Genomic DNA, 24,912 nt, shown 5'->3' on the forward strand with positions numbered 1-24,912 from the left:
GCTTTGGATTATTTATTTAATGTCTTTAAATGAATAGGATTAACAAGGTATTTTATTTTCTTGTTAGTTTTGGCAAGCTGTGCTTTTAGAGGAATTTGTTCATTAGATCTGCCTTTTCAAATGTATTGAATAAAGTTGTTCTCTTTTTGACATCTGACATAGCTGTAATGCTATCCTCATTTTAATTCTCAAAATTAATGGATTGTAGCTTCTTTTTTTACCCTCGATTGAACTTCACAGAGTTTTGAATCTTATTAATCTTGTAAAAAATTCAACCTTTATCTTGATTGACCCTTTTAAAAATTTATTTCCTCTTTATTATTTTTTGCTTTTATCTTTACTGTAATGTCTACACTTGATCTTAGCCAAAAGGCTGATAAGTGATTACTATATGCTAACTTATTACAATTCTTTTATTTCTAATTTTTATGGATACATAATTATTATACACATTTATGGGGTATGTGTGACATTTTGATACAAATATACAATATATAATGATCAAATCAGGATAGTTGGGTTATCTGTCACCTCAAGTATTATCAGTTCTTTGTATTAGAAGCATTCCAATTTCACTCTTTTAGTTATTTTGAAATGTAAAGTAAATTATTAACTATAGTCACTGTATTGTGCTACTGAACACCAGATCTTATTCCTTCTAACTGTATTTTGTACCCATTAACCAACCCCTTTTTTATCTCCTTCCCACTATATCCTAACATGTATTTTTTCTTTGTTTTTTGTTTTTTTTTCTTTAACTCTTTTTTTTCCTTTTTTCAGTCAACTTCCCTAGGGTGAATATATCCCGATTTCTAGTGATGAATATTTAGCTCAATTATTTTAAGGATTTTTTTTGTTTGTAATACATACCTCACAGCAAAATTTCCTCAAAACATTCATTTAACTACATCCTACAAGTTTTGATATATAGTATTTTAATTATTGTTCAGGTCAAAATTTTTCTGATTTCTGTTGTCATTTCTTCTTCAACTCATGATTGTAGAAGTATGTTTCTTAATTTCCAAAAATTTGAGGTTTTATAATCATTACATCATTAATTTCTAGTTTAATTGCATTGTGGTCAATGAACATACTCTAATTTTAGTCTTTTGAAGTTTGTTGAGAGTTGATTTATTGACTATGATAATTTTGGTAAATATTTTATGTGATTGAAAAGAATATATAGTCTGCAGTTGGGTTGGGTAGGAGTGTTCTATATATTAGATCAGATTTATTGTCAAATTCAAATTTTTTTATATTCTTACTGATGTTTTATTTCTTTGTTCAATAGTTACTGAAACAGTTGTTCTAAAATCTTCTACAATTTTATACAATGATTATGTATTTGTCTACTTCTCCTTTTAATTCTGTCAGTGTTTGCTGTCTATAGTTTTTAGCCCATGTTGTTAATATGCTGACTTACAATTAAGGCTGGGCATTGTGATTCATGCCTGTAATCCCAGCACTTTGGAAGGCTGAGGCAGGCGGATCACTTGAGCTCAGGAGTTCGAGACCAGCCTGGGAAAGATGGTGAAACCCTGTCTTTACAAAAAGTACAAAAATTAGCTAGGTGTGGGCCGGGTGCGGTGGCTCACACCTGTAATCCCAGCACTTTGGGAGGCCGAAGCGGGTGGATCACGAGGTCAGGAGATCAAGACCATCCTGGGTAACACAATGAAACCCTGCCTCTACTAAAAATACAAAAAATTAGCCAGGCGTGGTGGCGGGCGCCTGTAGTCCCAGCTACTTGGGAGGCTGAGGCAGGAGAATGGTATGAACCTGGGAGGTGGAGCTTGCAGTGAACTGAGATCGCACCAGTGCATTCCAGACTGGGCGACAGAGTGAGAATCCATCTCAAAAATAAAAAATAAATAAATAAATTAGCTTGGTGTGATAGCATGGGTCTGTAGTCTCAACTACTTGGGAGGTTGAGGCAATAATTCTTGAGCCCAGGAGGTTTAGGCTGCAGTAAGCTGTATTTGTACCACTTCATTCCAGCCTGGGTGACAAAGTGAGACCCTGTCTCAAAAAAACTGATCTATCATCCAAATTAATAGAACATTTCGTTATAAAGTATTCATATTTGTTTTTAATGATGCATTTTATCTTAACATCTACCTTGATATTAGTATAGCAACATTGGCTATTTTTTCTTTTAGGGATAACGTATCTTTTTTGTCATTTTACTTTCATTCTTTCTGTATCTTTATATTTTAGATATATCTCATGGATAGTACATGGCTTTGCCAGCCTGTTAGTGTCTTAAAAATTGTTTTATTTGAAATGTTTACATTTACACAAGAGTTTTAAAGATAGTACAGAGTTCCTGTGTACCCTACCCAGCTTCCCCTAATGTTAGCATCATACATAACCACGTAACATTTATTAAAACAAAGATATTAATATTGGGACAGTACTATTCATTGAACTACAGAATATATTTGGATTTCACTAATTTTCACTAATGTGCTTTAGTGTCTCAGGATCTAGTCTGGGATACCATGTTGCATTTAGTTGTCATGTCTTGTTAGCCTTCTCTAGTCTATGACAGTTTCTCAGCCTTCCTTCTATTTAGTGACCATGATACTTTGGAAGAGTATTGGTCAGATATTTTGTATAAAACCTCAGTTTGGGTTTATCTCATGACTAGCCTGGGGTTATGGGCTTTTGGGAAGAATACCCCAAAGGTAAAGTGCCCTTTTAATTGCAACATATAATACATTATATTAACATGATTTGTTACTGATGATATTAACCTTGATCACTTAAAGTGGTGTCTGCTATATTTTTTTTGTCATAAAGTTACTGTGTTTCCCTTTTTCACAGTTTTTGTTAAATGCAAGTCACAAAGTTTAGCCCCATCCTCAAGGAGAAGAAAATTAAGCTATTCTTCTGGAGGGAGGAGTATCAAAGAATTTGTGGACATGTGTTAAAATAACCACAGTAATTAATAAATATTTTGGAGGAGATAGTTTGAGACTGTGCAAGTGTTCTGTTTCTCCTCTAAGTTTCTCCCACTAATTTTAGCATTCATCGGCAGATGAATTGCTAGTCTGTAGCAATTATTACTGTGTTGTTCTAATGTTGATTTTCTACTTCCCTCATTCCTTCTACATTTTAAAATTATTTGAAATTCTTCGGCAGGGACGATTTATTCTTTCACTCCCATTAATTAATTAGTAATATGTCTTTTAATTAAACCATGTAGTTAACTTACACTTGTAGATTACTAAAGTATTTGGGTTTAAATCTACCATTTTACTAGTACTTTCTATTTCAGCCACCTGTTCCATATTTCCTTTTCTCTTTCCTTGTCTTTTGGATTTTTTACTTTAAAAATTACTCAATTTCTTAGACAATAGCAAAACAAATATGACAAAAATGATATAAAATCCTTTTGGGTGTGATAAGTATGTTTCTTATTTTATTGTGATTATTGTTTATTTGTGTTTACAAATATCAAAATTTTGTCAAATATCACAGAAATTGCTGTCTGGTGTGATCCAGAGCAATCAGACAAGAGAAAGAAATAAATGGCATCCAAATCAGTAAAGAGAAAGGCAAGCTGTCACTTTTCTTTTTTTCTTTTTTTTTTTTTGTTTTTGTTTTTTATTTTTATTTTATTTTATTTTTTTTAAATTTATTTATTATTATTATACTTTAAGTTGTAGGGTACATGTGCATAACATGCAGGTTTGTTACATATGTATACTTGTGCCATGTTGGTGTGCTGCACCCATCAACTTGTCATTTACATCAGAAAAAAGGATGAGTTTGTGTCCTTTGTAGGGACATGGATGCAGCTGGAAACCATCATTCTTAGCAATCTATCACAAGAACAGAAAACCAAACACCGCATGTTCTCACTCATAGGTAGGAACTGAACAATGAGATCACTTGGACTCAGGAAGCTGTCACTTTTCATTGATGATATGATCATATACCCTGAAAACCATCAAGCTTCATCCAGAATGCTCCTATATCTGATAAATGAATTCAGTAAAGTTTCAGGATACAAAATCAGTGTACACAAATTAGTAGCACTGCTATACACCAACAATGACCAAGCTGAGAATCAAATCAAGAACTCAATCCCCTTCATAACAGCTACAAAAATAATAATAATAATAAATACTTAGGAATATACTGAACTGAGGAGGTGAAAGACCTCTACAAGGAAAACTACAAAACACTGCTGAAAGAGATCATCAATGACACAAATGGTCATGGATGTGTGGAATCAGTGTTGTGAAAATTACAATACTGCCAAAAGCAATCTACAGATTCAATGCAATTCCCATCAAAGTACCATGATCATTCTTCACATAACTAGAAAAATGTCCTGAAATTCATATGGAACTAAAAAATAGCCTGCATGGCCAAAGAAAGACTAAACAAAAAGAACAAATCTGGAGCATCACATTACCTGACTTCAAACTATACTGCAAGGCAACAGTTATCAAAACAGCATGGTACAGGTATAAAAATAGGCATGTAGACCAATGGGACAGAATAGGGAACCCAGAATTAAAGCCAAATACAGCCAACTGATCTTTGACAAAACAAACAAAAACATGAAGTAGAGAAAGGACACCCTATTCAACAAATGGTGTGGGGATAATTGGCAAATCACTTGTAGAAAGATGAAACTGTATCCTCATCACTCATCTTATACAAAATCAGCTCAAGATGGATGAAAGACTTAAATCTAAGATTTGAAACCATAAAAATTATAGAATATAACATTAGAAAAACTCCTCTAGACATTGGCTTAGGCAAAGAGTTCATGACCAAGAACCCAAAAGCAAATGCAACCAAAACAAAAATAAATAGATGGGACTTAATTAAACTAAAAAGTTTCTGCAAAACATAAGAAATAATCAGCAAACAGACAACCCACAGAATGAGAGAAAATATTCACAAACTCTACATCTGACAAAGGACTAATATCAAGAATCTACAAAGAACTCAAGTCAGCAAGAAAAAAACAAAACCATCAAAAAGTGGGCAAAGGACATGAATAGACAGTTCTCCAAAGAAGAAATACATGGTCAACAAACATATGAAAAAAATGCACAACATCACTATTTGTCAGGGAAATGCAAATTAAAACCACAATAAGATACCACCTTACTCCTACAAGAATGGCCATAATTAAAAAATTAAAAAATAATAGATGTCGGCATGAATGTGGTTAAAAGGGAACACTTTTACGCTGCTGGCGGGAGTGTAAACTAATAAAACCACTATGGAAAACAACATGGAGATTCCTTAAAATCTAAAAGTAGGTCTTTTGACTCCTTGGTTCAGTATATTCCTAAGGTTTTTTTTTTTTTTTTTTTTTTTTTTTTTTTTTCAGCTATTGTAAAAGGGGTTGAGTTCTTGATTTGATTCTCCACTTGGTCACTGTTGGTGTATAGAAGAACTACTGATTTGTGTGCAGTAATCTTGTGTCTGGATGCTTTGCTGAATTATTTTATCAGTTCTAGGAGCCTTCAGGAGGAGTCCTTAGGGTTTTCGAGGTAAATAATCATATCATCTGCAAATAGTGACAGTTTGACTTCCTCTTTACCAGTTTGGATGCCTTTCTTTCTCTTGTCTTATTACTCTGGCTAGGACTTCCAGTACTATGTTGAAGAGGAGTGGTGAGAGTGGGCATCCTTGTCTTGTTCCAGTTCTCAGAGGGAATGCTTTCAACTTTTTGCCATTCAGTATTATGTTGGCTGTGGGTTTGTCATAGACGGCTTTTATTACAATAAGGTATGTCCCTCATATGCCTATTTTGCTGAGGGTTTTAATCATAAAGAGATGCTAGATTTGTCAAATGCTTTTTCTGCATGGTCATGTTATTTTTGTTTTTAATTCTGTTTATGTGGTGTATCACATTTATTGACTTGTGTATGTTAAACTATCCCTGCATCAGTGGTATGAAACCCACTTAATCATGGTGGATTATCTTTTTGTTATGTTGTTGGATTCTGTTAGCTAGTATTTTGTTAAGGATTTTAGCATCTATGTTGATCGAGGATATCAGTTTGTAGTTTTCTTTTTCAGTTATGTCCTGTCTTGGTTTTGGTATTAGAGTGATACTGGCTTCATAGAATGAATTAGGGAGGGTTCCTTCTTTCTCTGTCTTGTGGAATAGTGTCAAAAGGATTGGTATCAATTCTTCTTTGAATGTCTACTGCTGTGAATCCCTCTGGTCCTGGACTTTTTTTTGTTGATAATTTTTAATTACCATTTCAATCTTGCTGCTCGTTATTGGTCTGTTCAGGATACCTAATTATTCCTGATTTAAGCTAGGAGACTTGTATTTTTCCAGGAATTTATCCATGTCTTCTAGGTTTTCTGATTTATGTGCACAAGGGTGTTCATAGTAGCCTTGAATGATCTTTTGTATTTCAGTGGTGTCAGTTGTAATATCTCCTGTTTTGTTTCTTAGTGGTGTTATTTGGATTTTCTCTCTTCTTGTTTTGGTTAATCTCACCAGTGGTTTATCAATTTTATTTCTCTTTTTAAAGAATCAGCTTTTTGTTTCATTTATCTTTTATATTTTTTTTGTTTCCATTTCATTTAGCTCTGGTCTGATCTTGGTTATGTCCTTTCTTCTGCTGGGTTTGGGTTTGGTTTGTTCTTGCTTCTCTAGTTCCTTGAGGTGTGACCTTAGAGTGTCAGTTTGTGCTCTTTCAGTCTTTTTGATGTAGGCATTTAAGGCTATGAACTTTCCTCTTAGCACTGCCTTTGCTGTATCCCAGTGGTTTTGATAAGTTGTGTCATTATGGTCATTCAGTTCAAAGAATTTTAAAATTTCCATCTTGATTTCATTTCTGACCCAAGGTTCATTCAGGAGCAGGTTATTTAAATTTTCATGTATTTGCATGGTTTTGAAGGTCCCTTTTGGAGTTGATTTCCAGTTTTATTCCATTGTGGTGAGAGAGAGTGCTTGATTTAATTTCAATTTTCTTAAATTTATTGAAGCTCGCTTTATGGCCTATCATATTGTCTATCTTGGAGAAAGTTCCATGCGCTGTGAATAGAACATGTCTTCTGCAGTTGTTGGATGAAATGTTCTGCATACATCTGTTAAATCCATTTGTTCCAAGGTGTAGTTTAAGTCCATTGTTTCTTTGTTGACTTTTTGTCTTGATGAACTGTCTAGTGTTGTCAGTGGAGTATTGAAGTCTCCCACTGTTACTGTGTTGCTCTCTACCTTATTTCTTAGGTCGATTAGTAATTGTTTTGTAAACTACATATATGTGTAGAATTGTGATATTTTCCTGTTGGACAAGGCCTTTACCATTATGTAATGTCCTTCTTTGTCTCTTTTAACTGCTGTTGCTTTAAAGTTTGCTTTGTCTGATATAAGAATAGCTACCTCTGCTCACTTTTGGTGTCCATTTGCATGAAATGCCTTTTTCCACCCCTTTACTTTAAGTTTATTTGAGTCCTTATGTGCTAGGTGAGTCTTCTGAAGGCAGCAGATGGTTCATTGGTGAGTTCTTACCCATTCTGCGGTTCTGTATCTTTTAAGTGGAGCATTTAGGCCTTTGACATTCAATGTTAGTATTGAAATGTGAGGAACGGTTGCATTCATCATGTTCTTTGTTGTCTGTGTACTTTGGTTTTTTTGTTTTTTGTTTTTGCTTTTCTCATATTTTTGTTTCATAGGTCCTGTGTAATTTGTGCTCAAAGACATTCTGTTTTGATGTGTTTCCAGGATTTGTTTCAAGATTTAGAGCTCCTTTTAGCAGTTTTTGTAGTGGTAATGGCAAATTCTCTTAGCATTCATTTGTCTGAAAAAGACTGTATCTTTCCTTCATATATGATGCTTGGTTTTACTGGATATAAAATTCTTGGCTGATAATTGTTTTGTTTGAGGAGGCTGAAGAAGAGCCCTAATCCCTTCTACCTTGTAGGGTTTCTGCTGAGAAATCTGCTGTTAATTTGATAGGTTTTCATTTACAGGTTACCTGGTGCTTCTGTCTCACAGCTCTTGAGAGTCTTTCCTTCGTCTTAACTTTGGATAACCTGATGACAATGTGCCTAGGTGAAGATTGTTTTGCTATGAATTTCCCAGGTGTTCTTTGTGCTTCTTGTATTTGGATATCTAGGCCTCTAGCAAGGCCAGGGAAGTTTTCCTCGATTATTCCCCCAAATATGTTTTCCAGGCTTTTAGAATTCTCTTCTTCCTCAGGTACACTGATTATTCTTAGATTTGGTTGTTTAACATAATCACAGACTTCTTGGAGGCTTTCGTCATATTTTCTTTTTTTTTTTTTTTTTTTTGTCTTTGTTGGATTGAGTTAATTAGAAGACCTTATCTTCGAACTCTGAATTTCTTTCTTCTACTTGTTCAGTTCTATTACTGAGACTTTCCAGAACATTTTGCATTTCTAAAAGGGTGTCCAAAATTTCCTGAATTTTTGATGTTTTTTTTCTTTAAGCTATTTCGTTGACTATTTCTCCCTTCACTTCTTGTATCATATTTTGGATTTCCTTGCATTGGGCTTTGCCTTTCTCTGGTCCCTCCCTGATTAGCTTAATAACTAACTTCCTGAACTCTTTTTCAGGTAAATCAGGGATTTCTTCTTGGTTTGGATCCATTACTGGTGAACTAGTGCGATTTTTGTACCAAGCTTTATGAAATACTATTCACTTTCAGAATCTGTCCTGTACCCAGGTTCTAACACTAATTTTCTGCTTCCCTCATATACCATCTCAAGACTGCTATCTTTGGCCTCCTGTATTTCCAAGCTTCTTTTTTTTTATCTCCCCAGAGGTTAAGGCTTTCATCCATCAGCTCTCTGACTTGTTCTCAGTATTTCCCTACTCAGCAAGGGGACTCTCTTCTTAGGGGTGAACTCTCATTGATATTATCCATGTTCTGTATTACAAAGACATTTCTTTATTCTTTCTTCTATGAAATTGTCACTTGAGTTTCCTCGTTTTTTTTTTTTTTTTTTTTTTTTTTTAGATAGATTCTTGCTCTGTCACCCAGGCTGGAGTGCAGTGGCACATTCTCGGCTCACTGCAACCTCCACCTTGAAGGTGCAAGCAATTCTTCTGCCTCAGCCTCCCGAGTAGCTGGGATTACAGGTTCCTGCCACCACACCTGGCTAATTTTTGTATTTTCAGTAGAGATGAGGTTTCACCATGTTGGCCTGGCTGGTTTGGAACTCCTGACCTTAAGTGATCTGCCCGCCTCAGCCTCCCAAAGTGCTGGGATTACAGGCATGAGCCACCATGTCTGGCCTGAGTTTCCTCTTCGGCTTAGGCTCTGAAGCTGACTGCGCTGGTCCTGGATTTTTATTTCCTGACTTATATGCAAATACAAATGTTTAATATTCTGCCTCTTAGTTACACTGTAGGCATGGACTATAGGTTATTTTACTTGCCTTACTTGTTAATTTGCATGGATTTTTGGAGACTATGTGGATAGATTAAATTTAGGTGTCTATTGTCATACTAAAGCAGTGTTTCTAACTTTTATTTCCTCGCTCCCCTAAGAAGCCTTTATAGACATTTTAGTTCCTAATTATCCCCCACCACCCATGAAAATTTAACACCACAGATATGTCATATATCTGTTTAAGTACTATGGCCACAAACTATTGTAATATCTGATATATTTTTCTCCTAAGAACCAGTTTTACCCCCTTGAGAGCAGTATCACTGTCAATGAGAATGTATGTTCTGAAAGTATCTTGAATTTTATTTTCACTGTTGTACTGCCAAATCCTGCAAGTAGTATTTTACTTATACTTTAACACATGTATGAGTAATATTGGTCTATAATTTCCCTCCCTCACCTCCTCAGTATTATATTTATTCTATAGTTTTGTAGGCAAGTAGGAGCTACTGAAGGGTTTTATGCATAGGAATAATCAATTTTTTTTAAAGAGGAATACTTCCCTTTACATACTATGGAAAATAAATAGAAGATGAGACTGGTGGCATAGGTTTTTAAATATGCTGTTGTAATAACATAGGTATTAGTTAATGCAGCAGGAAATTCAAGAAGTATTTGGAAATAGAATGAGCAGAAATTGATAATCATATGCATGCAATAGGTAAGGGAGAAGAAATAGCCCAGCCTTACTCTCAAGCTTTTAACTTTTGTTATAATTTGACTATTAGCTTCAGCTATATTATTTAATTCTGAAACAGTAATTCTTTCATTTAATTAAATTATGCTTTGCCTTACAGAAAGTGGCAAGGTTACCATTCAAGAATTTATGACTAAATTCTCCGATATATTGACAATTCCTAAACCTGCAGGTAAGTTTTATTTAATATGTAATTATTGCCCAGATCTAGAAAGGCAAGCAGTGGTTTACATGTTAAAAACAATACAGGATTCAATAGTTAAAGCACAGGTAAGTAAGAAGGAATACAATATGAATATGAAACAACACAAGATTAGATTACATAACTTCTGTTTGAATTCTAAGGCAAATATTGCTAAACTTAACCCAAACTCAAAATTTTAGGTAGTCTTACTTGGTAGTGCTAGAAAATTACTAGATTATATATTATTCTTTGAGGTTATTCAGTATGCATATTTGACTTCTGAAATTACTAGAAAATAATTTTTAAAACTTTTGACAAATCCAGTAGAATTTTTATCACTATCTGTTATGTTCTTACATATCTTCAGCAACTCTCTTGATCTCATTTTTTAAACATCCATGCTTTTTGAGGTTTAATGTACATATAGCAAAATTCACCCTTTTTAGGCATACAGTTATTTGGATTCTTAAAAATAATATAATGTAACCCTTACTATATACAACATATAGACTATTTTACCCCCTAGAAGTCTCTTATGCCCTTTTGGTAATCCATTTCTTCCTCTACCCTGAGCCCCTGGCAACTACTGATTAATTCTTTGTCCCTATAGTTTTGCCTTTTGTGGAATATCATGTAAATGATTAAATATGAAGTGGTTTGAGTTGGGCAGTCATTGCATACATATACCTTGATTGTATATGTATGTATACATTCATATGAGAGTATAAACAAAGTATATACTCTCATTTGTACTCTCATTTATACTACCAACTCTTCCTAGAAAAAATGGATTCTGATTGGTTCTGGTTGCACTATTACAAATTTCAAATAAAGCTTTATTTGAGTACCCCCAAAGCTGAAGTACTGATCCCTTTGGCTGTTTGTTTCCCACTAAGTTGTGTGTGTGTGTGTGTGTGTGTGTGTAAACCAACATTTTGTTGAACCAACAATATACCATTAGTAAAGCTGCTATGCAAAATTATCCCTTAGGTCTGTTCTAAACTTACAGTTTAACTGATTTTATTGTCCTCACCTAAGGTTATTCAATGCATATATGGGAAGAAAATACTAAGACATTAAATCAAGATGGTTACTTTTGCTATTTTGCTGAAGATTCATCATAAATATAAATCAAGAAGTTAATCTACATGTTAGAAGTGTTTTTTAAAAATTTTTAAATTGACATATAATTGTACATATTTATGGGGTACAATGTGCTATTTCATTTATACATTGTATAATAATCAAATCAGTGTAATTAGCAACCCATTGTGAACCCCAAATATCAGAAACAGGATTCAATTAATTTAGAAAGTTTATTTTTGCTAAGGTTAAGGGCATGCCCATGACACAGACTCAAGAGGTCCTGACATATGTGCCCAAGGTGGTTGGGGCACAGCTTGGTTTTATACATTTTAGGGAGACATGAAATATCAATCAATACATGTAAGATGTACATTGGTTTGGTCCAGAAGGGCAGGGGGAAGACAACTTGAAGTGGAGAATTTCCTTATGGGCAAATTGTGAGGGAGTTATGTAGCTGCTGCTGCTTCTTTTTTTTAATCTCTGTTGCTATCTCCTTTAGGAATAGAATGGGAGGCAGGTTTGCCTGACAGTTCCCAGCTTGACTTTTCCCTTTGGCTTAGTGATTTTGGGATACCGAGATTTATTTTCCTTTCACACCATCAGCTCAAATGTTTATCATTTCTTTGTAGTGAGAACATTGAATACATTATTAACTATAGTTAACTATAGTTAATATTATGAATACATTATTAACTATAGTTTAATTTTTAAGTGGACAAATACAAATTGTATGTACTGTGTATTGCATTATTCAAAATATGTACATAAATTGTGGAATGGCTAAATTGAACTAATTAACATGTTTTACCTCATATACCTATTTTTGTGATGAGAACACTTAAAATCTTTTAGCAATCTTCAAAAATATTTTACGTTATTATTAACTGTAGTCACCATGTTATATGACAGAGCTCTTAACCTTATTGATTTTCTAATATTTTGTTAAAGATTTTTGAGTATATGTTTATGAGGGATATTGGTCTATAGTTTTTTTTTAGTGTCTTTTCCAGATTTTTTTGTTAGTGTTATACTGGCTTCATAAAATGAGTTAGGAAGTCTTCCCTCCCTCTTTTATTTCTGGTAGAGTTTGTGTATTAGTCTGCTCTAATGCTGCTAATAAAGAAATACCTGAGATTGGGTAACTTATAAAAGAAAGAGGTTTAACTGAGTCACAGTTCCACGTGGCTGGGGAGGCCTCACAATCATGGTGGAGGGCGAATGAGGAGCAAAGTTGCCTCTTACATGGCAGCAGGCAAGAGAGCTTGTGCAGGGGAACTCCCGTTTATAAAGCCATCAGATCTCATGAGACTTATTCACTTATGGGAACACTGCCCCCATGATTTGATTATCTCCACCGGGCCCTGCCCTTGACACGTGAGGATTATTACAATTCAAAGTGAGATTTGGGTGGGGACACAGCCAAACCATATCAGTTTATGATTATGATTATGATTATTGTTTTCATTAAATGTTTGGTAGAATTCACCGTCTATTCCTGAAAATTTAAAATATTGAGCTCTATTTATTCAATGGATATAAAGCTGTTTAGAGCCTCCCTGTTCTAAATCTTTCTGTAGTTGTCAATATATCTTTCTGTAAGTATCATAAAGAAGAAATGTACTTTCTATAAGTGGAACTGTGTCTTGTCAAAATTTGTTTATTTTATGTAATTTGTCAGGTTTATTGTCATAAAGTTGTTCATAATATCCCCTTATTATCCTTTTAATGTCTATAGTGTGATGTCTTATTTTTCATTCCTGATGTTTGTAATTTCTGTTTTCTCTTTTTTGTTTGTAACCAGTATTGCTAGGGGGTTATTAAATTTATTAATAATTTTACACAAATGGTGATTTTGTTAATTTTTGTTAATTTTTCTCTTTTGTTTTTCTTTTTCATTGGTTTATATTTTTATTTTTACTATCATATGGTCTTTGCTTACTTTGGGCTTCGTTTACCCTTCTTTGCTAGCTTGCTAAGATAGACGCTTAGATAACTGATTTTTATTCTTTTCTAACATTTAAAACTGCAGATTTTCCCCTAATATGTCTTTCATTGCATCTCACAAACATTGTTATGTTGTGCTTTGTCATTTACTAAAATATTTTCTAATTTACCTAATAATTTTTTCTTTGAAGTATAGGTTATTTAGAAATGTAGTCTTTAATTTCCAAATATTGGGACATTTTCTAGATATCTTAATTATTATTGATTTCTCCTTTATTTATTTGTTTTAGGGAAAGGGTCTTGCTTGTTGCTCAGGCTGGAGTGCAGGTGGCATGATCATGGCTTACTGCAGCCTCCAACTCTTGGGCTCAAGCAACCTCTTGCCTCAGCCTTGCAAGTAACTGGGACTACAGGCATACACCACTACGCTTGGCTAATTTTAAACATTTTTTCTCTAGAGATGGGGTCTCATTTTGTGTTCCAGGCTGGTCTTGAGCTCCTGGGCTCAAGCATTTCTCCTGCCTTGGCTTCCCCAAGTGTTGGGATTATAGGTATGAGCCACTGTGCCAAGACTGATTTCCAATTTAATACATTTGGCCAGAGAATACATTTTGCATGATTTAAATTCTTAAATTAATTAAGATTTATTTATAGCCCTGGTTATGGTCTATCTACGTGAATGTTCCGTGTGTATCTGAAAGAATGTGCATTCTGCACTTGTTAGGTCGCATTCTGTAAATATCAGTTAGGTTACAATGTTTGCTAAATTGGTCTGGTCTTCTAATTCTTGCTGTTTTTTTATTCTACTTGCTCAATTAGTTACTGATAGCAAGGTGTTAAAATCCCCACTTCTCACTGTAGAATCATTTATTCCTCCCTTTAATTTTGTCAGTTTTTGCTTTATTTACTTTGAAGGCTTTGTTCAGTGTATACAAATGTGGTATTGTTACAAAATTTGTGTATATGACCTTATGAAATATATTTTGTCTATTGCTCTTTTTTATCTTATTTTTATGGCTGTCTTCCTTTCCCCAAATTTTTTCACTTACATTTGTATTTTTTTGATATCTATTTCTTGTCAGTTAACTTATTTTGGCAACAGAGAAGGATATAAATAAATGCAAATAAATAATACTGTCATTTTTCTTAAGTGTAATTTCATATGTTGGGAAATTTTAACCACCTATCTTTAAAATATAAAGGAGAAACATGAAACTTTCTTTCTAACTGAAAGTGATTATCTCTCCCCAGAAGATAAATTTTACAACAACAACATTCACAAAAATGATGTTACAACCATTTCTGGTCTCCAGAAAAATTTAAATGCCATGGGAATCTATCTGACAGATGATAAAATACAGAAAACTTTGGATAATACTAATCCTAATGGTGAGTAATTATTTCACTTTAAATTAACAAAGTTGGAGTATGTCAGAAGAAACTTTAAATGCCCAAGGAAATTATCTATCTTTTAATTGATGAGTTTGTATTGAAGGAACTTATTTTCAAAGGTATATGTCTGGCCACTTTTATTTTGAATCTGATGTGCATATTGGATACAACACAAGATAATTCATTCCCCCACTTTATTTTCATGTTTTATAGCTCTGGTTTTATAACATCAAATCCATTTTAACAGCAGTATCTAAATTGTTACTTCTTTTCTTTTTAAAGATGAAGTGGTGCATTTTAAGGATTTTATCAGAGAATTGGCCAACACTGATGAATTTATTGAATGCCAAAGTAAGTATGAAATTTGACGGAATGTGAACAGAAACTTCATGTCTCTAGATTGGTATGTGTAGTTGTGTGTGTATACGTGTGTGTGTGTGTGTTTGTGTTTAACTTTTTTTTTTTTTTTTGAGACAGAGTTTTTCACCCAGGCTGGAGTGCAGTGGCATGACCTTGGCTCACTGCAACCTCCACCTCCCGGGTTCAAGCAGTTTTCCTGCCTCAGCCTCCCGAGTAGCCAGGATTACAGGTGTGTACCTGGCTAGTTTTTTATGTTTTTTAGTAGAGATGGGATTTCACCACATTGGTCAGGCTGGTCTCAAACTCCTGGCCTCAAGTGATCTGCCTGCCTCTGCCTCCCAAAGTGCTGGGATTACAGGCATTAGCCACTATGCTTGGCCATGTATTTAACTTTTAATAAAACTCTGCCAAGGCCCTTTTGTATTTTGTCATTTAAACAGTATAGAAATATATATATTTAAAACCCTAGGTTTTCAATTTGTGGATACATATTTTTCATAATATCATTAATTACTTAAAAAATTATGTGTGTTTCTTTCTCACTTTTCATTGATTCTGTTAAGTTGCATTTTTTTCTTTATCAGTTTTGTCCGAGGTTTATCTATCTTATGAAAGTAATCTGGTTTTGGTTTCTTTAATCACCTCTGGTGTCATTTTCTTTTATCTTTCTTCTTTATTTCTTCTTATATACTTGGGCTTACTCCTTTGCTCTTTGTCAAAAACTTTAGCTAAGGGCTTAACTCAGCTTTTTAAAGTCTATTTTGAAATTTCAGCACAATGAGACATTAAAACAACCTTGGAACACAAACATTGAAATTGTGAATTGAAATATTAAGACTGGCGTTTTGAATGGGTCTTAAGTGTATTATCTCTAAATTAGACTTTAATTTGTTTTTTTTTGTTGTTGTTTTTTTTTTTTTTTTTGAGACGGAGTCTCGCTCTGCCACCCAGGCTGGAGTGCAGTGGCCGGATCTCAGCTCACTGCAAGCTCCGCCTCCCGGGTTCACGCCATTCTCCTGCCTCAGCCTCCCGAGTAACTGGGACTACAGGCGCCCGCCACCTCGCCCGGCTAGTTTTTTGTAGTTTTTAGTAGAGACGGGGTTTCACAGTGTCAGCCAGGATGGTCTCGATCTCCTGACCTCGTGATCCGCCCGTCTCGGCCTCCCAAAGTGCTGGGATTACAGGCTTGAGCCACCGCGCCCGGCCATTAGACTTTAATTTGAATGCACTTTCAATCAATATTCCGGGAAAATTTTGGTGGGAACCAAATTTTAGATACATTGTAGATGTATTTACTTTGAGAAAATAATTCTGATATTTATTTGAAAGACGGACTCTTTGAAAAGCAATAATGATGGGGAAGTTGCCTTACCACACCAGATAGAAGGACATATTATAATACTTTCGTAGCAGTGTTACTAATAGACCAATGCATCACAATATAGTATCTGCAGAGACTCATGTATGTGAGAACTTGGCATACGATAGAGATATCATCAATTGATAGGGGAATAGATGTGTTATTTAATACCTTATTTGGGAAATTGCCACACTTTGTGGAGGAAAATAAAATTGAATTCATACTTTATGCCATACACAAAAATAATCTTCAAATAAGTTAAATAGATGTTAACGTGAATCTGAAAGTAAAACTACAAAACTGGTGGAGGAAATTATTGGAGAAAATATTGTGCCTTGTGGTTGCAAAGGATTTCTTAAATGGGACTCTAAAATCACAATCATAGGGTAGAAAAAGATGTGATTATATTAAAATTAAAGATTTCTGTTTAATGAAGCACTCTAAAGAAATGACCGGATATGTAACAGACTGGAAGAAGATAATTGCAACTTTTAGAGCTAACAAAAGATTAATATTTAAAATATATATAAAGAAATTCTACAAATAAGCAATAGATAAATAAAAACCCATTGGAAAAATGAGTTAAGGATATAAGAAGGCAGTATACAAAAGGAGAAACACAAATGGCTCGTATGTATGTGAAGAGAGCATTAGGAATACTCCTGAATAGCTGGTGGGTAGGTAAAACAGTGTTGCCACTCAGAATAGCAGTCTAGCAGTACTTAGCGAAATTAAAAACATGCGTTCCCATCACCCAGTAATTCAGTTCATAAGTAATTAGCCCAGAGAAAGTTTCTTGTTAGTGACATGTATAAGGATGCTCATTGCAACATTATTTGAGAGAGGGAAAGATGAATATAACTTAGTTGTCCATTACTAAGGGAATGGTTCAATAAAATGTGGTCTCTACGTACAGTAAATCAGAAACAATAAACTGGTTGTACCATAGATATATTTCAGTAATATATGGTTCAGTGAAGAAAGGGAAGAAATAGAATAAACTTATAGTTCAAAATGCTTTATGTAAACTGATTTATATGAGTGCACATTAGACAAACAACATTGTATTTTTTCAGCTAAACACATAAATCTAAGTAATTACATGAGATAGATTGAATAGAAATATATTAAATACACTGCAGTTGCTACTTATGAAGGAATAAAATTGGAGATAGTAGTTAAAGGAGAAAAATAGTAAAACAAGCAGAGGCCCTTTGAAGATGAGTGATGACAAAACACCATGAATCCAAGAGTATGATCAACTCAATTATGTACACTAGAACTCTTTACTAATATGAAAAAATTAAATTGACAAGTTAGATAAGATTAAACAATGTATATATTTATACACAGAGATAAAGATAGAAAGAATTTGAGATTTAAATGACAATAAGCCTGATTTAAGAAACATATAGCAGTTCATATTCCAAAAACATTGAATACACATTTTCTAATGCCTATTTTGTATTCACACAAATATATGATATATTTAAGTTACAAAGAAAAATGTCAATGAATTCTGAAAATCAGAAGTTATTCAGATCACGTATTCTGACCACCATGTAGTAATATATTAAAATCATTTATGAAGGAATGTGGAAAACATTTTGATCTGAAGATTAAAAGCAGTTTTTTAAAAAGCAAGAAAAGCAGATGCTCCACTAAATAATTATTTGGTTAAAGAATAAAGTCTGAAATTAAACATTATTTAGAAATGGATGAGAATGAAAGCACTATATGTCAAAACATGTAAAGTATGACCAAAACAGTCTTACAGGAAATCTTATAGCTTTAAATGCTTTTATTAGAAAATGAGAAACACTGAAAATTATCTCAGTTGTTCAACTCACGAAGCTAAACAGCAACGTAAACTACAACAGCAAAACAGTCCCTGCAAAAAGCAGTAGTTAGAAACTAATCAATTTGAAAGCAGGAGTAACTGAAATAGAACATATGCACAAAAACAAATTATTCATTTAACCAAAAACTGGGTCTTGAAAAAGACTAATAAAATAAAGAACTCTTTAGGAATTATGACGAAGGAAAATAAATAGAGATGGCATAAATAAGAAGATAGTGAAAAGTGTGGATACAGAGATTTAAAAGTATTTGAATAACACTTAAAATTAAGTTAATAAAACATCAGTTTATGGACATCTCATCAACAGCACTGTCATTCTTTCCAAACATGTAGATAAGAAGAGCAAGGGCTACTTTTTAAATTAAAAAATAATTTATGGCACCATCTTAATTGTGATCATTTTTCTGTTTTGTTGTTGTTTAGTTTTTTGAGTTGAACACTTTAAAAATATTTGTTTATTGTTTTCTCATATAAACATTTAACCTAAAAATTTTGTAGAGCTTTCCATTTAGAAGATATTTCAGAGGCAAAAAGGATTGGATATCCTACAAAGCAAATATACTTCACACAAATCAGGTTGCTATGTGCTTATATGGATAGAGTAAGTACTGTGACACTTTCTCATTAATATGTATATATACACACATAGAAATAGAAGATGCATGGAATATTATTAATAGTGTCTGCGATGGGAAAGTTGACATTGAAGACCTTTTATCCACTTTGAAGAGCCTGGAGAAACCTTTAGATGAAGAACAATTTAAGGTCTTATCAAACAGTGCAACAGATGGTGAGTACTTCCTTTACTTCTCAGCTCTCCTGTTTAGAGTACACATGTTCGCACAGGCTAAATTTTTAAAAAGTGGTAGTAATACTGTATACTTAAAAAGGTTATATGGAACTAGTATATACATATATTGCTCATTGTGAATTGTCACAACCCTTTTGGAAAGTGTATGGAAGTTCTTTATTTGGTTAAGACAGACATAATTTTGTTATTCATGTTTTAAAACCAGATGTTCATATATTGGAGTATAAAGGCCAAATAATACCTACGGTAGAGCCCTACTCTTCCTTTTCCCCAACCCGGTATTCTAGAGAGAAGATACTTCTTATATACACAGTTCCACGGACTTTTGGGTTCTCTGGTTAGGCTAAGAACATAAAATTAGACACCCTACTATTTATTGTTGGATTAGCATAAATTTTAGACTAGATGGAGTGTAAAGACAGCAGTAGATTCAGCAAATGATTTCCGGGATGTCTAGAAGGCATCCATTGCATGGTTCTAACCATGTCCTTGCTTTTTTTTCTATAGTTTACTATGTTCATATCCCTAAAAGATATATAGTGGAGTTTTCATTTTTGTACTTTATATAAATGGAATAATACAGCATATATTTTTTATAGTTTGCTTTTAGCTCAGTATTGTGAAATTTATCCAGACAGGTGCATTGTAGCTGTGGTTCATTCCCTTTTTTTTATTACCATGACTAGCTAATTTTTGTATTTTTGCTAGAGACGGGGTTTCACTATGTTGGCCAGGCTGGTCTCGAACTCCTGACCGCAAGTGATCTGCCCACATCGGCCTACCAAATTGATGGGATTACAGCAGTGAGCCACTGCGCCCAGCTAACTTTTAGATTTGAAGAGACAAAGAGAATAACTAAATGCAATGTGAACTTTTGACAGAAACAGCTGTAATAGATGTTTGGGGGACAATTAACAAAAATATTTTTAAATATGAACTGGATGTAACATGACACTAAGGGATTGTCGTTAATTCTCTTAGGTGTGAGCGTGCTGTGTATTTATCAACAATGTCGCATAAGAGAATATCCTTATTCTTAGAAGATTCATTGCATGCTGCAGTGTTTAGGGATAATAAGTTACGATGTCCACCATTTACAGTCAAAATACGTTGAGGAAAGAAAAACATATTTATGTATACACTCACACATACATATGGAAAGACAGTATGAGAGAGAAAAAGTAAACTAGGGCGAAATGTTAACTCTTATTTCATGTAAGTGGTGATGGTTCGTTGTGCTATTCTTTCAATGTTTCTGCATGTTTGGCACATTTTATTGTAAAATGTTGGGGAAAAAACACAGTGCTGAGTAGTATGAAATACCTTAAATGTGAGGGAAAGTAATAAGGAGATAGATGAATATAAGGCACTCATTTGGCCTTCCCATTATTCACTACTAATTTCATTGTGAATCCTGCAACCTCTCTAATACATAGATTCCATTAGATTTTTGAAAAACAGATTTATCGTTATTTAACCAGATAATCAACCATATTGTTGAGAAATGTATCCCATACTCTCTTAGAGTTTATAAACTTAGTGGGGAAGATGTAATTACATGCCAAAAAAGTCAAGGAAAAGATGAGCTATCTATATAAGGAATTTAGTCAACTGTTGTCTGATATCTGTCTGAGATTAAATGACAACATATAAATGAAATGTTTTGTATGATGCCTGGTACCAAAATAAAAGCTCTCCATAAACGTTAGCTATCATTATCATTATTAGGAATAATATTGAGAGATTACTTTTTAATCCTATGTATTGGTCAAAATATGTCAATGATTGACCCAAGTTTGCATCCACTAATCAGTTAATTGGTTTAAAGGAAAGGATCCTAATTTTAATTCCATGGTCAATTTCATTTATATATTTATTCAACGAATTTTTTCTCTTTATGTAGAAAAATATAATCATGAATGGGCTTTAGCACATCCTCCTAAATCCTAATGCGCAGTTTATGAAGATGCGTATGCGTACTCTGTGGAAATAAAAGATCCATAGCTTTTCTCAACTTCCCAATGTATATGCGTCTGAAAAAAAAAAATTAGAGATTTTGTTTTAGAGTCTCTACATTTTCCTCACAGCCTGTGTCTTTCTGATTAGGGAAGGCTGATATAAAAAACCTGAAGACCGTTCTAGACAACATGGGAATCAAGCTCACAGATAAAGAACTTGAAGATCTGACACAAAGCCTGCCAGTCGGTGGTAAGCATGCTAGATACTGGTTTCTGAGTTTTGTGTTTTATGTACTTTTAGCATTAGAAGGAAAAGGAAAAAAGAACTTTTCATAATGCAAATGGCAAGATTAAATAAGACAGTCAGTGTAACAAAGTAGGGAATGTAGTATTCTGAATACTAGCGGCATGGTCAATACAAGAGCCTTCCAAATTCTGAGGACAAGAAAGCTGACCCCTAGGAAAAAGCCACTTTTGAATTCCATCTTTCCATTATCAAATATAAGATTTGCTGTTTTATGGGTTATAACGTCAAATTCACATTTTCTAAATAAGTTTATTTTCAATATTTATAATTGTTTCTTCATCTTCGTAACATATTCTGAGTAAATATTTATCAAATGACTAAAGTGCTTAACAAAATGCCCAGTATACTTCCTAAGTGCTGCTACTAGGTGTTATAATCATAGGAGGGAGGAGAGTGTTCTTGTGATATAACATGTTATGAGCTTCAAATTATGCCTTTGTGTTATAGCTGATAATAAAGTGGCTCTGAAAGCATTGGAGGATGAAGTGAAAGCTTTTACTGGTAAGAATTTGTTACACATGATTTGCAATAAATGATGATTTACACTGAAATTTTTAATAGTATTTTTCTAATATTCTATTGGTGGCTTATAAATTCACATATTTTCAATATTTTGATAAAATATCTGCCTTTGCTAACAGATTAACATTATCTGCGTTTTATCAGTCAAAACAAAAGAACTATATCTTGATAATATCTTACATTCTTTAGTACTGTTTTCCAATAAAATGATTTCACCAGTATTTATAGACCCAAATAACTAGATGGACACAGTGAAAACAGGGTGAAGCATTAAAAGGATCAAAGTAATGAGTTCATTGCAAGCATCTAACCACCTAGTTTTACAAAAATGAAATATGTCATACTTGTTTTTTGACTTTTGCTTTCAATTACACTTTAAGTTGTGGGGTACATGTGCACAACGTGCAGGTTTGTTACATATGTATACATGTGCCGTGTTGGTTTGCTGCACCCATTAACTCGTCATTTCCATTAGGTATTTCTCCTAATGCTATCCCTCCCCCATTCCCCCACATCACGACTGGCCCCGGGGTGTGATGGGCCCCGGGGTGTGATGTTCCCCGCCCTGTGTCCAAGTGTTCTCATTGTTCAGTTCCCACCGATGAGTGAGAACACGCGGTGTTTGGTTTTCTGTCCTTGCCATAGTTTGCTCAGAATGATGGATTCCAGCTTCATCCGTGTTGCTGCAAAGGACACGAACTCATCCTTTTTTTATGGCTGCATAGTATTCCATGGTGTACATGTGCCACATTTTCTTAATCCAGTCTACCACTGATGGACGTTGGGGTTGGTTCCAAGTCTTTGCTATTGTGAATAGTGCCGCAATAAACATACGTGTGTGTGTGTCTTTATAGTAGCATGATATATAATCCTTTGGGTGTATACCCAGTGATGGGATTGCTGGGTCCAATGTTATTTCTCGTTCTGGATCCTTGAGGAATCGCCACACTGTCTTCCACAATGGTGGAACTAGTTTACACTCCCGCCAACAGCGTAAAAGCCTTCCTATTTCTCCACATCCTTGCCAGCAGCTGCCGTTTCCTGACTTTTTAATGATCGCCATTCTAACTGGTGTGAGATGCTATCTCCTTGTGCTTTTGCTTTGCATTTCTCTGATGACCAGTGGTGATGAGCACTTTTTCACGTGTCTGTTGGCTGCATTAATGTCTTCTTTTGAAAAGTGTCTGTTCATATCCTTTGCCCACTTTTTGATGGGGTTGTTTGATTTTTTCTTGTAAATTTGTTTAAGTTCTTTGTAGATTCTGGATATTAGCCCTCTGTCAGATGGGTAGATTGCAAAAATTGTCTCCCATTCTGTAGGTTGCCTGTTCACTCTGATGGTAGTTTCCTTTGCTGTGCAGAAACTCTTTAGTGTAATTAGACCCCGTTTGTCTATTTTGGCTTTTGTTGCCATTGCTTTTGGTGTTTTAGTCATGAAGTCCTTGCCAATGCCTATGTCCTGAATGATATTGGCTAGGTTTTCTTGTAGGGTTTTTATGCTTTTAGGTCTAACATTTAAGTCTGTAATCCACCTTGAATTAATTTTTGTATAAGGCATAAGGAAGGGATCCCGTTTCAGCTTTGTACATATGGCTAGCCAGTTTTCCCGGCACCATTTATTAAATAGGGAATCCTTTCCCCGTTTCTTGTTTTTGTCAGGTCTGTCAAAGATGAGATGGTTGTAGATGTGTGGTGTTTTTTCTGAGGCCTCTGTTCTGTTCCATTGGTCTATATCTCTGTTTTGGTACCAGTACCATGCTGTTTTGGTTACTGTAGCCTTGTAGTGTAGTTTGAAGTCAGGTAGCATGATGCCTCCCGCTTTGTTCTTTTTGCTTAGGATTGTCTTCGCAATGCACGCTCTTTTTTGGTTCCATGTGAACTTTAAGGTAGCTTTTCCCAATTCCGTGAAGAAAGTCATTGGTAGCTTGCTGGGATGGCACTGAATCTATAAATCACCTTGGGCAGTATGGCCATTTTCACGATATTGATTCTTCCTATCCGTGAGCATGGAATGTTCTTCCATTTGGTTGTGTCCTCTTTTACTTTGTTGAGCAGTGCTTTGTAGTTCTCCTTGAAGAGGTCCTTCACATCCCTGGTAAGTTGGATGCCTAGGTATTTTATTCTCTTTGAAGCAGTTGTGAATGGGAGTTCACTCATGATTTGGCTCTCTGTTTGTCTCTTATTGGCGTATAAGAATGCTTGTGATTTTTGCACATTGATTTTGTATCCTGAGACTTTGCTGAAGTTGTTTATCAGCTTAAGGAGATTTCGGGCCGAGACGATGGGGCTTTCTGTATATACAGTCATGTCATCTGCAAACAGGGACACTTTGACATCCTTTTTTCCTAATTGACACCCTTTATTTCTTTCTCCTGCCTGATTGCCCTGGCCAGAACTTCCAACAATATGTTGAATAGGAGACACTGTGTTGAATAGGAGTGGTGAGAGAGGGCAGCCCTGTCTTGTGCTGGTGTTGAAAGGGAATGCTTCCAGTTTTTGCCCATTTGGTATGATACTGGCCGTGGGTTTGTGATAAATAGCTCGTATTATTTTGAGATACGTTCTATCAATACCTAGTTTACTGAGAATTTTTAGCATGAAGGACTGTTGAATTTTGTTGAAGGCCTTTTCTCCGTCTGTTGAGATAATCATGTGTTTTTTGTCTTTGGTTCTGTTTATGTGATGGATTACGTTTATTGATTTGAATACGTTGAAGCAGCCTTGCATCCCAGGGATGAAGCCAGCTTGATCTTGGTGATTAAGCCTTTTGATGTGCTGCTGGATTCTGTTTGCCAGTATTTTATGGAGGATTTTTGCATCGATGTTCATCAGGGCTATTGGTCTAAAATTCTCTTTTCTTGTTGTGTCTCTGCCAGGCGTTGGTATCAGGATGATACTGGCCTCATAAAATGAGTTAGGGAGGATTCCCTCTTTTTCTATTGATTGGAATAGTTTCAGAAGAAATGGTACCAGCTCCTCCTTGTACCTCTGGTAGAATTTGGCTGTGAATCCGTCTGGTCC

General features: G+C 34.6%; 1 protein-coding gene across 1 annotated transcript in view; it reads left to right on the forward strand.

The window, feature by feature from the left end:
• The window catches only part of EFCAB13 (EF-hand calcium binding domain 13), a 240,572-nt gene that overhangs the window by 112,993 nt on the left and 102,667 nt on the right, over positions 1 to 24,912 (forward strand). The window contains exons 24-29 of the mRNA XM_074020056.1: positions 10,207 to 10,278; positions 14,572 to 14,709; positions 14,995 to 15,063; positions 18,943 to 19,083; positions 21,211 to 21,312; positions 21,817 to 21,870. Of these exons, the coding sequence (XP_073876157.1) occupies positions 10,207 to 10,278; positions 14,572 to 14,709; positions 14,995 to 15,063; positions 18,943 to 19,083; positions 21,211 to 21,312; positions 21,817 to 21,870 (576 nt within the window). The remainder of the gene's footprint in view (positions 1 to 10,206; positions 10,279 to 14,571; positions 14,710 to 14,994; positions 15,064 to 18,942; positions 19,084 to 21,210; positions 21,313 to 21,816; positions 21,871 to 24,912) is intronic.

This window comes from Macaca fascicularis, chromosome 16, assembly GCF_037993035.2.
Source record: "Macaca fascicularis isolate 582-1 chromosome 16, T2T-MFA8v1.1".
In the NCBI taxonomy this organism is placed as follows: Eukaryota; Metazoa; Chordata; class Mammalia; order Primates; family Cercopithecidae; genus Macaca; species Macaca fascicularis.